The following is a 13,017-nucleotide window of genomic DNA, read 5'->3' on the forward strand; positions in this document are numbered from 1 at the left end:
CACAGGCTCTGAGCACACGTCCAGGTATATTGTCTGGTCCATCAGCTTTGTGTGGGTTGACCCTAGCGAGAGTCCTTCTCACACTGGCCATAGACAGGGACAGCACTTGGGTGTCTGGCGAGGGGGTGGTTTTCCATGTTGGCTCGTTGTTTTAGGTCTCAAACCTGACATAGAATGTGTTAAGTGCGTCTGGCAGAGAGGTGTCGGTAACACACATATGCAGTGCCTTGCAAGCCGTGAATTGAACAGGCGAAGTAATCACTGACTTTCTTTGAGTACTCACGCTTTGCTAGCTTGATGCCCTTGGACAGATTGGTTCTTGCCAGTCTGAGCGCCACCTCGTTGTTGGCTTTGAAGGCAGCATCCCGTGTTTTCAGCAGTTCGTGAACATCTGCTGTAAACCATGGCTTCTGGTTAGTGTGTGTTGTGACAGTTTTGATGACGGTGACAATTTGCATTTGTCAATGTATCCCATCACTGCCTCAGCAGACTCATTTATGCCTATGTGATAATCAGTGGTTGCGGCTTCTCTGAAGCTGCTCAAAACAGTCCTGCGGGTCTAGCAGTCAGCGCAGCACATCCGATCCCTATGTGAAAGGGCCTTAACCTGGAAACAGGAATAACAAACACTGCTTTTCCAAAGGACAGCAATCACGGGAGGCTCCCAACCGACAGGCTCCCCACCACAAAGGTCATGGAAAGACACTGTACACTGTGTAAAGCAAACACACACATCACCCGACAGTAAGTGGAGATCAAGCAACCAGTGATTTTACATCTGCACAGCTTTTTTTATATATAAGCTGTGGGGCATGACCACGCAAGTCGGAGTGTGTTGAAGAAGTGTCCACATGCCTTGGCAAACAGGGATCATTCCTCATAAATATGGAATATGTAACAGAAGGTCTTTTTTCTCCTTAAACAGCAGCCAGGATCCAGGATTGTTAACAGGTGAGTTAATTATCACAGGTATGCTAGACTGAAAGGCAGGAAGCATAGGAAGACCCACCCCTGCCACAGAAGATGTGGGTAATCCACACACATATCCACGCCTCCACACACAGACAGAGGAAGGAGAGGAGAGAAAGATGGATATGATGAGCCTGCACAGGAAGACTGACCACGATGTCTCAGCCCAGTTTTGCTTTCAAATCTGACGTTTTAGCAACAAAATGTTGTGTTCTGGACATAATGGTAGAAGTAAGAGAAAATCATTCAATCATTAATGAAATTATAAATTAGATTGATGCAACTGGCCAAAAAATTGTAAAACTCAGCAGGACAGTAGGTAATGGAATAATTCTCCATGGGTTCTTTCACTATAAGTAACCGTTTTAATTATGTGTGTTACACGTCTAGTCGCGTGACCCTTTCTTAGTATAACAATATTTATTAGTGCAGTGTTCAAGAACTTGTTTTGTGGCCAGTGCTCAGGGTCATTATAGAAATTGAGTTGACTTTTAATGTTGTAAATCAGTTAAACTGAGAAATATTGAGTGCATTTCTACTTATTTATGAATATGCACAATTATAGTAAACAAGTCACCTATCTTCCTTTAAATTATGTTTAATTATTAAATTGCACATTCTTCCGTATTGTTGCATCAAAGTATGCATCATATAATATTTATGTATACTCTCAATTTTGGTTCCAGGACAGGACTGAGAATTGAAAATTGAAGTGAGATTAAAATCTAGAATAAATAAAATTTCATTGCTGATTGCTGTATTGTGATACATTGTTGTTATTATTTAGTCGATCTTCCGGTAAATAAAATATGCTATTCATGTGTAAATCACATAATTGTTTTTTCAGGATACATTGTTGATGTCAGATTTAGGCTTTCTCTGAGAACCTGCATTTGATATTGCACAATAACTGATGCAAAAATAGGCTTGAAGACTTGCCAAAAAGTTTGTAAATATGAATTTTTATGGTCTAATTTCTAATGTGTTTAGTGTGTTTATTGACTGAAAGCCAAGACCAAAAGTCTTACATTTAATGCTTCTGAAATGATAAAGAACACATTTACATTGTATTTTATTATTATTGTTATTTATTATTAGTAGTAGTAGCAGTATTAATCTTAGTATTATTATTTTTGATGTTGATGTTTTGTTTGTTTGTTTTTATTTGTGTACATCTGTGTTATGTCATTAAAAAACAGCATCAATAAATTCCCGGGGTAAAATCTTCCAAAGTGTAATGTAGTCTGTTGGTGTAGAGTCCTTCTTTGCTCAGACACATACGCAGTAAGCACTGCTGCCATTTTGTTTGGCAATTGTTGATAACGGCGATTGCAAACAGAGGATTTGGCGAAATGTCAGCGTTGTCATTGTTACTACTTCTTTAACCTTTTACAGCGGATGTTCAGAAGATGCTGAGGACTTTTACCGCTCTGCTCGGAAAACGAAATGCTGGTGTGTTTTGGTATTCTGTTCTGTTACTGTGTGAGAGCTGAGAGTGTATAGTGGATTACGTGGGTGAATTTCCAGTCTTGTGTAATTAAAAATTACAGGAATTACCAGACAAATGCATGTGCTTATGCTTCCTGACCCTCACTGTTATGTGGCCATAATATGTTTTTTAATAATATAGACTGTCATGAAAAACAATGACAAGTGATAGATGGTGCACTGGGGGAAGAATATTATGCATATAATCAATTGTAATGTAAAGGCAACACTGTCAGTGAACTGATATGTGTGTTGAGACATTTGTTCACAAACTGAAGCATTTAGCAACCACTGCACAAACAACTGAAATAATGCTTATGAGACTTTCTTTGGTTTGAACCTCACTTGCCTGCTGGCTTAAATCAATTGGCATCACTGCAGCATGGGGTGCGGATATGAAGGGATCCAAGTTCAGACCCTTGAATGGCAGTTGTATTTGAGGAGCTGCAGAAGGAAACCATGTAAATACACTGTTTGTATGCTATGTTTGGGAGCAAACAGACCCTGAGAGGAGGTGGGCCGGCTAGCTTTGATGGCTGGCTGGTAGCTTAAAGGTTTTAAGCTTTTAGGGCCCGAGCACTAAAAGTGTGAAGGCCCTATTACAAGCGATCTGTTTAATATTATCTTTAATTTCCTTTTTGAGGGCCTTAACATGCTCAAACACTAAGGAAGTATTGAATTTTGCACATGTATCGGGTCCAGTGAATACTTTTTGAACTCCTCGGGACATTATTGGATCATTTATCAGATGCATATTTTGACGTGGGCAACATTAAACTGCTGAGCTTTTGAGTTTTCGTTGAAGAGTGTGTTTGTGGGGGAATTTTGATAATTTGCTGTGAAATTTTAATTGGCTGACATATTTTGTCCAGTCTGAACCAAAGGTCTCACATGTCATCAGGCTCCGCCCCTAAATACATATTAACTGCAATATTTTACAGTGTTCACAGCGCCACCTAGTGGGAACAGGAAATGCAATGTTTTACACTTTGGGGGTACAGTTTCAAGGCAGCTGACCTCAGCAACCTCAAATTTCGAGTTGGTCTTATACAACAAGGAAAACTGAGTTTTCATCAAAGCGTGTAACCTTAGCAACATTGCAAATTTTTATGTTTTGCCATGAGGCGCGACATTGCTATAACTCTACGACACCTTGTCCAGTTTCTCCCAAACTTTAAAGGCATGATGAGAGTCCGACTCTGAACAGCTCATGTTCATTGTAAGCAAAAGTTACAGCGCCACCTAGTTGTAAGGAAATGTCATGTTTTATACTTCGATGTACTGCTCCTCCCAGGTTGACCCCATACACTTCAAAAGCTGTCTGAATAAACATCAGAAATTGATGATGCTTCAGTGTGAAAATGTGAGCTTTCATTTAACGGCGCACCCTGGTAGAATAGCGATTCGCCATCAACAGGAAGTAGTTTTCACAGAGCTTGGAAAGCTTGAAAAGTCGTCAAACCTGGCAGACTCTCAAATGTGATGAAGGCTTTCCTGTTTTCTAGCCCTTTTCATTGAATATTGCAAAATGGCTCCACAATGCCACCTATGAAATATTAAAGGAGTCCCTGCACTTTTTCATCTATGCGTTTGAAACTTGGCATCCTAATGTCAGATATCAAGATATACAATAAAAGTCTCATCCTCAACCCAACAGGAAGTCTGCCATTTTGAATTTAATGTGTAATTTTGGCCACATTTTCTGCCAATTTCAGGCCTCATACTTTAACAAACACCGAGGGATTTCATGAGCTCAACATGATCTTCACTTAATGGACTCTAAAGAGTTTTCATGAAAATGGCATAGCAACACTCCGAGTTTTGATCAATCACGGTGAAGCACAAAACTGTTGTAACTCAAAGACACAATACCCAGTCTCTACCAAACTTCACAGGTGTGATGAGAGTCCAGCCCTAACACACACACAAAGAAACACAGCACAATCATACAAAAGACACAAGTGAAGCTGTGCTGATAATATCAGTTACACGATGACAACATGTTTACACGTCTTTCTTTTGGTTTTGTTGTATTTGCTCTTTGGTTAGTGTTAGGCATCAACACTATGTTTAGAGAAAGATGATGAGCTGGTTTACAAACATGCCACTGTAACAAACCACCATTTCTGGTTAAGTCTAAGGCCTGTCACAGATCTGTGGGAAATAAATATGTGGATTTCAGTTCTACTGGATTCAAATTCTTACTGACAAAGTACAGTTTGTGTCCATGTGTGCAAAAAAGACCTTTTCATTGCAGCTTCATTAATTTCCAGATGACCAGAATACACCAGAGTACAAAGAGGAATTGTGTGAAATATAAGAAAAGCATCTTTTGTCATATCTCACGGGTGCCTTATCTCATTGTTTATCAGTTTGTTTCTAATAACTTTATATCATTGTTTTCTGTTCCTGTTACCAAATCATTTACTGAGTTGCTATTTGCCATAGGCCATTTAAAATAATACTGCCACAGAGGTAGTGACAGGGGGACACACACAGCTTTCTTCTTGTACTCTGTGTTTTGCCATTTTAAGAAAGTGTGTTTAGGTGTTTGGTTGTTTTTTTAAACACAATGTGCAAAATTAACTGTAACCTTCCTAAAATAATAATCATAATGTAAATAAATTTAGATATTGTTGTGTTGGTTTACAGATTATCTGTTCTAGTCCTTCTTTGTTGAATATATCGGCTTATTGCTGGTAAATGTTCTATCTTATGACAGTATATAACCCAACATTTCACTCACTTCTGTCTGTGTGAAAAATCTTGAGTATCAGAGGTGAGCAGTCAACATGTGACATTTAATGACTGAGTAATCCTTATAGAACAAATTCTTCCTAGCAGATGGGCACACACATGCACACATACATCTAACATCCAACAGTTAATCCATGTATGAGTTATGGATCTTAGCATGCACACACGCACACGCACACACACACACACGCACACACGCACGCACGCACGCACGCACGCATGCACGCACACACACACACACACACACACACACACAGAGTGTTCAGTAACAGTGTGGGAGGCCTGTACAACTCAATGCCACTTTTGTTACTCACCCATGATAAAACAACCGTGGCCATTTGTGCCACAACTGTTTTGCTGGCTCTCACAGTTCACTTGTTGACAGACTGTAGACAGAGAGAGGCATGCAGAGTTAAAGTCTGCACACCACTGTGTATGTTTGTGTTGAGACACATACATAAAGCCTTTGCGTGTGTGTTGGTATAACAGTGTGGGGGTTTTCCCCAAATTTTAATGTGAAGATTTTGAATTTCAGCACAAAAAATGTTGGCCATGAATTGCATTCCTGTAAATTCAAATAAATTAGACACCATGGTAATCCACGTGTGTTCAGATTTCATGTATCACTTGTGCATGTAACATGTATCACATGTTAACACCTTTTCTTTTCTTCAGTCACTTCCTCAAGAAAGTTTTTTGTTTACTAAGAAGATTTTTAATTTGATCATTTTATGACTTGAAATGTAATTCAGTTCTTTAATTACTACTGGATCATAGCAGGTGTTTTACATCAATCTGCTGATTTGGAATTTTTTGGAAGTTTTGGGTTTGCTGTGTGCACTTTTTGTTCTAAGAAATGAGGACTTTCAATTTTTTTGCTGCTCACAGAGCAGATTATCAAAGACTCCTACTGTTCTATTCAATAAAAGTTATTACTTATCATTATTATCATTATTATTATTATTATTATTATTATTATTATTATTATTATTATTATTATTATTATTAATAATAATAATAATAATAATAATAATCATAATCATAATGATGATGATGATGATGATAATAATGATAGTAACAACAACAGTACTAATAATATACATTCATAAAGTTCTATATCAGCAGGGAGGCTTTCTTTATTACCTTCATTTGCATGTAAATGAAAGCTGTTCCTGTAGCCGCAGGACCAACTGTTTGGTTGCACTCTTCAGTCACTCTGCATCTTTACCAGTCTCCCTCACACACACACACACACACACACATAGGTATAGATATTCCAAAGGCCTGTATAAGAATCATAACAAATCCCCTCCTCTTCCTCTGAGGCTGGCAGCAGCAACAGCAGAAGAGTGGAAGAAAACAGGTACAGGCAGAGGGCCATACAACTTGTCACAACATCTACCTTTGATTTTGACAAATTGATCTCAGCCTGCTGTTACCCTCTGTTTTCTTTCTTTTTTTCTTTTATAAGGAGTAAGGAGTGCTTTCATTGGACAGGCTCTGCAAGAGGCAACCATAGGTTAACTATGAAGCTCCAGATGACAGATGACCTCCAGGCTACAGGAAATAACTGGTTTCCTCTCCAAGATACTCATTCTGTTTAATTTAGTCCAAAATAATTACACAGTGGACTTCTATCAGTAGCTGATAACGCAGATCTAAGGTGTTTATGTTTATATATTTCTATATATTTCTAGGTCTAACAAAGCCCCCTTCCTCCAAACAAAAAGGGATTATGGTTCATTTTACTTGTCAGATTAACCGGAGGTCATTTATCTATTCTACTTAGCTGATAGAATGGCGATAAGAACACATTTCTTTGGATGAAAACAATAGCTGGATGGAGAGTGAAGAAAGTGAGGTTATGCCGGCCGAAGGTTACATTTATTTCTTTTAAACAAACACACTTTTTAATCTTGTGAAAAAAATCAATTGGAGCGATAGTCTGTAAATGTAGCTTGTATAAAAACGAGAAAACTTTAAAGTTTCTTTATTTCATGATTTTTAAATATACTCCAAAAATAATACAAGAAAGAATTTATCTAAAAACAAACCAAACCAAAGATTATTCGAGTGTGGGTCAGTAAAACTGTGTTTTTGGTTTTACATGGATTGTATTTAGTAATACCCGATCAGACTGCTCAAATGATAAAGAAACGCACGAACTAATTAAATGTAGGGAATATGAATTGTAATAGTCATTTTCTTTGTGTAATTTTTAACCATTTGCATGAAAAAAATCAGATACGCCCTCCTTCTCTCACCTGCATGATTTGTGCCTTTCTGTGTTATTTTAGTGTTGCTTGTAGGCCGTGCCTTGACCTGTCGAGTTGCTGGTTGTCTCTCGGAGACACACACACACACAGCCGGACTCACACTGCGTTTACCTTCAGCACCTTGGTATTTTTGTTTAAGGCTGTGCAGAGAGCCGGCTGATGAAATGGGTGATCACAGAAAGACGGAGAGGCAATTTCATGCTCTGTAACGCTTTGAACGGCGTGATAGCGATGCGTCTTGCAGTGTAAATTCACCTCCTTTCCAAAGACCTATGAATATGGATTCAGTTGTCCCCACTCACTTGAACCAATGAGCTGCGACGTCCCCTTACCCCCAGCTTCTCCGCAGACAGCCACACCTCCATTTTATTTTATTAATTGAATATTCAGTTACACACACACACACACACACACACACACACACACACACACACACACACACACACACATGTCTGGTTTGCTATCCTCGTGGGGACATCCCATTGACATAATGCTTTCCCTAGCCCCTTACCCTAACCCTAACCATTAAAAATGAATGCCTAACCCTAACCCTTACCCTAAACCTAACCATAACCTAATTGTAACCCTGACAGTAAAACCGCATTTTGAGTGTGAAAATTGCTTTCAACCCCAAGGGGACCTGGATTTTGGTCCCCACGGTGCAGAAAGTCCCCACCAGGATAGTAAAAGTCAGATTTTGGTCCCCACCAGGATAGTACGAACCCGTACACACAACTGGGTCAGTTCCAATATAAAAGTGTTTATTTGAAATTGTACATAATGTATTTCAAGATGTATTTCAAATAGTGCGATGCTGTTTGCCGAGTGTCTCAGGCCGCTTTGCACCAGAGGAAATGACGCACAGAAGCACTGTAGTAATCCTTGGGTCCGTTTAAGAGACTTTAAGCTCAGAAAACACAATTACACAATTTCGACTAAGAAACCGCTGCAGGTGCACACACACACACGGTGACGTTATGAAAATGCAGTACAGGTCACACGTTAATTTGATTTGATTTAAATTTCTTTGTTCGTTTGTTTATTTCTTTTTATTGATCGGCCGATTAGATAAAAGAAGTGGCACAAAAACAGAGAGTGTGGCAAAGCTGCAGATGTTGTGTTTGTGTGAAGGCGTTGTTGTTTCAGTTTTAGCGTGTATGTCTGAAAGTGAAACAGGACTACAACACGTTTTATGTGCTGCTGTACCAATAAAATATTCACAAAATATTAACGATGGGCATTTATTGAGGCTTTCTCTCAGGAGTTACAATTTTAACTTATTATTTATAATATTGTTTTTTTAAATTATATTTTCTGTGTGGCTTCTAAAAGGGCATCATACAGAATCCTCTATTTATATTAGATCCCACACGTGTTTTCACTGTAACAGATTGCATGAGACATTCCTAACAAATTCAAAGGGATTTCTTGTTTCTTTTGAACTGACAGAACCACGTTGTTCACATTTGGTACTCAAACTGTGTGTTGCACCTTATTCAAACTGACCGCAGGATTAGTAAAGTACTCGTATGGCTGTTGGAAGTGGTCAGCAGCGCGTTCCAGAACGAAAGCAACTACCATTAGTGAAGTAAAAATGCCCCAGAACATCAGCTGGTGTGCGCCTGTTATGGCTGTGAGGAGGAATGGATGGGTGAGGGTACACTTCAGTCTAACATCAAGGGTGCTGCTGCTTATTAACGTTTCTGAAAGTGTCTATTTCTCAATAAAATCTTTGGTTTGGCGGTGGCAGGTCAGTCTGCTCGAATCTTCTGCTCTAGAGTCACTTCTGAAGAGGAGGAGACGAGGAAGAGGACAGCGGCGAACACTAGCTCGGTCCCCCATCCTCCACGTTAAATTAGATATTATTATTTACAATGTACAGCGTGAGTGTATGGAGGAAGTCGGGTTCATCAGTCGCTGTCCTCCTTGTCCTCCTGGATGGTGGTGGTGGAATGGTTGTAAAGTCCCTGCGCCATCAGCTGAAGGGCCAGCCCGTTCTTGAAGCCACTGGCCTTTTTGATCTTGGCCCTTTTGTTCTGAAACCATATTTTGATCTGGGACTCGTTGAGGTTGAGCTCCTGGGCCAGAGACTGGCGCCGCTGCTCCGTGATGTAGCGATTCACTTGGAACTCTGTCTTCAGTCTCTGCAGCTGCTCGGCCGTGAAGGCCGTGCGTGGCCGTTTGTCCTCTTTGCCGCTTTTTGACTTTTTCAGTTTCCGTGTCCTTGGGCCTGCAGTAGGGGCGAAAGAAGAGAACGGAAACATAAATATGCAGCGTGCGCAAAACAACAGCGCGCTAACAAAGGCCAATGAGCTGGAGTTCTAAGTAATCCAGCCTGCAAGCTATGGATACATGACAGATACTGCTACTACTACTACTACTACTACTACTAATAATAATAATAGTAATTATTATTATTATTATTATTATTATTATTATTATTATTATTTCTTTATTTAATTTACAGAATAACGTTATGTGGCACATGTCTGTGTGGTGGTGTCTTCAGAGTATCAGCTCGTTTACACACTCCTGATTACTGCCTACACGGATGACTACAGCAGCCTGAGCCCTTGTCTGACATCATTGCAAACACGTACGTTTAGGTGTTTATCACACAATAATCTGTCATCTAAATATTCGACAATAAGATTTCCTTTTTTTTTTTTAATGTTTTAGAAAATTCGGCCGCCCAGATCATGGTGTGCATAGAAAAGCATGCATTTACTGCTTTTTCTCTTTTTCCTTTTAAACGATAAAAACAAATAATGCCAGTTGGAACAGAAAGCTTCAGTTCACACTGAACAAAGTTAAATTCATTAACAAGATGCCACACAAAGACTATGGTTTGAATAATCCTCTGGTGTAAGTGACTGGTGTACGATTGACTTTTTAAAATATTAATAAATGTCTTTACTTGTAGGCTTTGGAATACTGAAGTCCACGTGACAAATAATATGGCTCACACACACACACACACACACACACACACACACACACACACACACACACACACACACACACAAATATATATTAATGGGTGTGCACGTGTCTTCTAGCTATTTACATCTGCTCGGCATCATAGTTTCTTTAGTAAAATTTAAACACGCGCTTAATAAATTCAAAATGTCCTCTGTAAAGACGAACAGGCTCGCGAGGCTGTAAGACTTTATTTACCTTCAGTTCCTTTGTGTTTTATTCCACCTTATTGATGGCAGCTCACACACCGGGTCACAGGAGCTATTACACGCCATCACCGGTTTTTGTGGAAAGAAAATATCTCCTGGAATCAGCCAAAGTACGTGTCAAATATGTTCCGTTGTCAGCTACACAATTCTAATCCTCCAGGATCAACGCTGGACGACTGCTTATGGAAATCTAACAAGACCGATTATGACTAAAACGGGGAGAAGTTTTTACAGGCCGCACGAGCATTGGTTGTGCTTTTTGATGCGCGTGAATTAGAATTAAAATAGCTTTTAGGATTATTTATTTAATCATTTTTCATTTTGCAAGTGAAACTTTAAACAAACAGAAATTCACAGAAAACGTCCATGCTCGTCAAACACACCAAAGTGTTACAGATGTTTAGTAAACAATTTTATATTTTCATCCCAAAATATATAAATGTAAAATAAATATCATTTTTGAACAGAAATAAATAAATACATGAACCAGCATTTTAAACTGTTTTCTGTCTTTATCGAGTTTTTTTATTTTTGTGGTGAGACGATTTAAAAATAAATCAATGTGGCAATGCAAACATTATAATAACATATATCCAGTATTGTATTGCTAACCAATAAACGATTTGGGTTTGATATTAGACTTGAGTAGAGTCAGTGCAGCTTCATTTTTTGAGAACATTTAAACGAAGGTCTGAAAATGTTCTAAAACTTTATTTCGTGCTTTACTTTATTAGAAAAATTGTTCTTAATTTGTTGCATGGAAACTGTTGAATATTAACGTTTAAAAAATGTCTTGATGAATAAAATGTTAAGTGAGTTTAGGGTGGAAATAATCCTCAGTTATGCACGGTCACAGTTGCATTTCTTCACGAATCTACTGCCTTACCAGATGAGGGCCTGTCCGAGTATCGGGTGCAGTAAACCCAGGCAGGCCAGAGCAGTGGCTGCGTCTCCGGTGTGGGCGCCGCGGTGCCGTTCAGCACCACCAGCGAAGACGAGGTATTTTCCCCGGTCCCAGTGCCAGTTCTCCCCTCTGCTTTTACGCCATGGCCGTTACCGGTAGAGGGAGCGGCTGCGGCTCCTCCGCCGCTAACGTTGCTCTTTTTGGGACTTGCCAAAGAAGCGGAGGAGGCAGAGGACGAACTACTGTCAGTACTGCAGTTGGAGTCCTGGCACGGCGTCCCGGGAAGGCTCGGCCTGCTGATCGCCGGGTGGACGCGCTCCCGACCGGATGTCTGCGCCCTCTCCCGCAGGCCAAGGCCGTGCTCCTTCTTGCAGCCAAAGTCCGGCCTCAAAATGTTGTCAATGAAAAAGTTGGTGGTTCTGTGGGCCTGTTGGGCGACCTGTAGAGGCAATATAGGCGGGGAGGGCAGGCTGGGAGACGGGGAAACGCTCTCCCCCTCGCTGCTATCCGAGCTGTTAAGATCCCGCTGCTCCTCCATCGGTGCTTCTCTGAAGAACCTGGTTTCTGTTCTCTTAATCCACTTCCACTGCGTGGGTTTATTTTGTATCCAAATTATGACTACGGGAAGCACTAAAACATAGTTATTTTCTCACCGGAATGATGCTGGTTGTTGTCATTATTCGGAAACTGTGGGCATCCTCCCTGCGCAAAGGCGCTCCAGAGGGTCATGGTCGTTGATTTACTATAAGACTGACTGTGGTCGCTGTTGCACACTACTCCCACACACCCAGAGCTTTTCACCGCTGTGTGACACTCTTCACAAAGTCCACACACACACACACACACACACACACACACACACACACACACACACACACACACACACACACACACACACACACACACACAAAACTACAGGCGCATGAAACGTATCGGGCCAATCACCGACCGGGACACTTTGGAACAGAGTGTGACGACGTCCAATAATGTCATGAGTCTCTGAGCCAAGTGGAGAGCTGTGGCGCAGGGAGCAGGCTTCACAGAGAAACCAAACAAGAGATTATCGCCGCTCCTCGCCTTCAGTCTCGTTACGGTGTACTGTTACATCTATACAGCTGATGAACGGAAGGATACTGGCTGGTTACTGCTGTTTTTTGTATGAAATTCAACTGCGCACCTCTACTTTACTTTGAACTGTACAGACACAGGCGGGCCTCAGACCCAGTTAAACCATGAGCCACGACTGCACACAAAAATGCTTTTAATTGGGCCGTAGCGTAAATAGATAGGATGACATTTGGGGGTTTGCTTCCCCACTTACAAGCATGTTTTATCCAAACCAAAGCGCACGCCTTCTACATCTTCATATGAGCCCGTTCGCTCTGAATGGTGGTATCTAACTGCGCACAGCTGCAGGTTAGATACCACCACCTAT

At 40.4% G+C, this 13,017-nt stretch overlaps 1 protein-coding gene across 1 annotated transcript; it reads right to left on the minus strand.

Annotated features, from left to right (window-relative positions):
* Window positions 1-9,400: 9,400 nt before the first annotated feature.
* en1a (engrailed homeobox 1a) lies at window positions 9,401-12,120 on the minus strand. The gene is made up of 3 exons (XM_063497165.1): window positions 11,773-12,120; window positions 11,565-11,709; window positions 9,401-9,720 (listed from the first exon to the last, which is right to left on the minus strand). The coding sequence occupies exons 1-3, from the start codon at window positions 12,118-12,120 to the stop codon at window positions 9,401-9,403; spliced, it is 813 nt and encodes a 270-aa protein (XP_063353235.1).
* Window positions 12,121-13,017: the final 897 nt, after the last annotated feature.

The sequence above is a fragment of the Pelmatolapia mariae genome, linkage group LG16_19 (assembly GCF_036321145.2).
Source record: "Pelmatolapia mariae isolate MD_Pm_ZW linkage group LG16_19, Pm_UMD_F_2, whole genome shotgun sequence".
Taxonomy (NCBI): domain Eukaryota; kingdom Metazoa; phylum Chordata; class Actinopteri; order Cichliformes; family Cichlidae; genus Pelmatolapia; species Pelmatolapia mariae.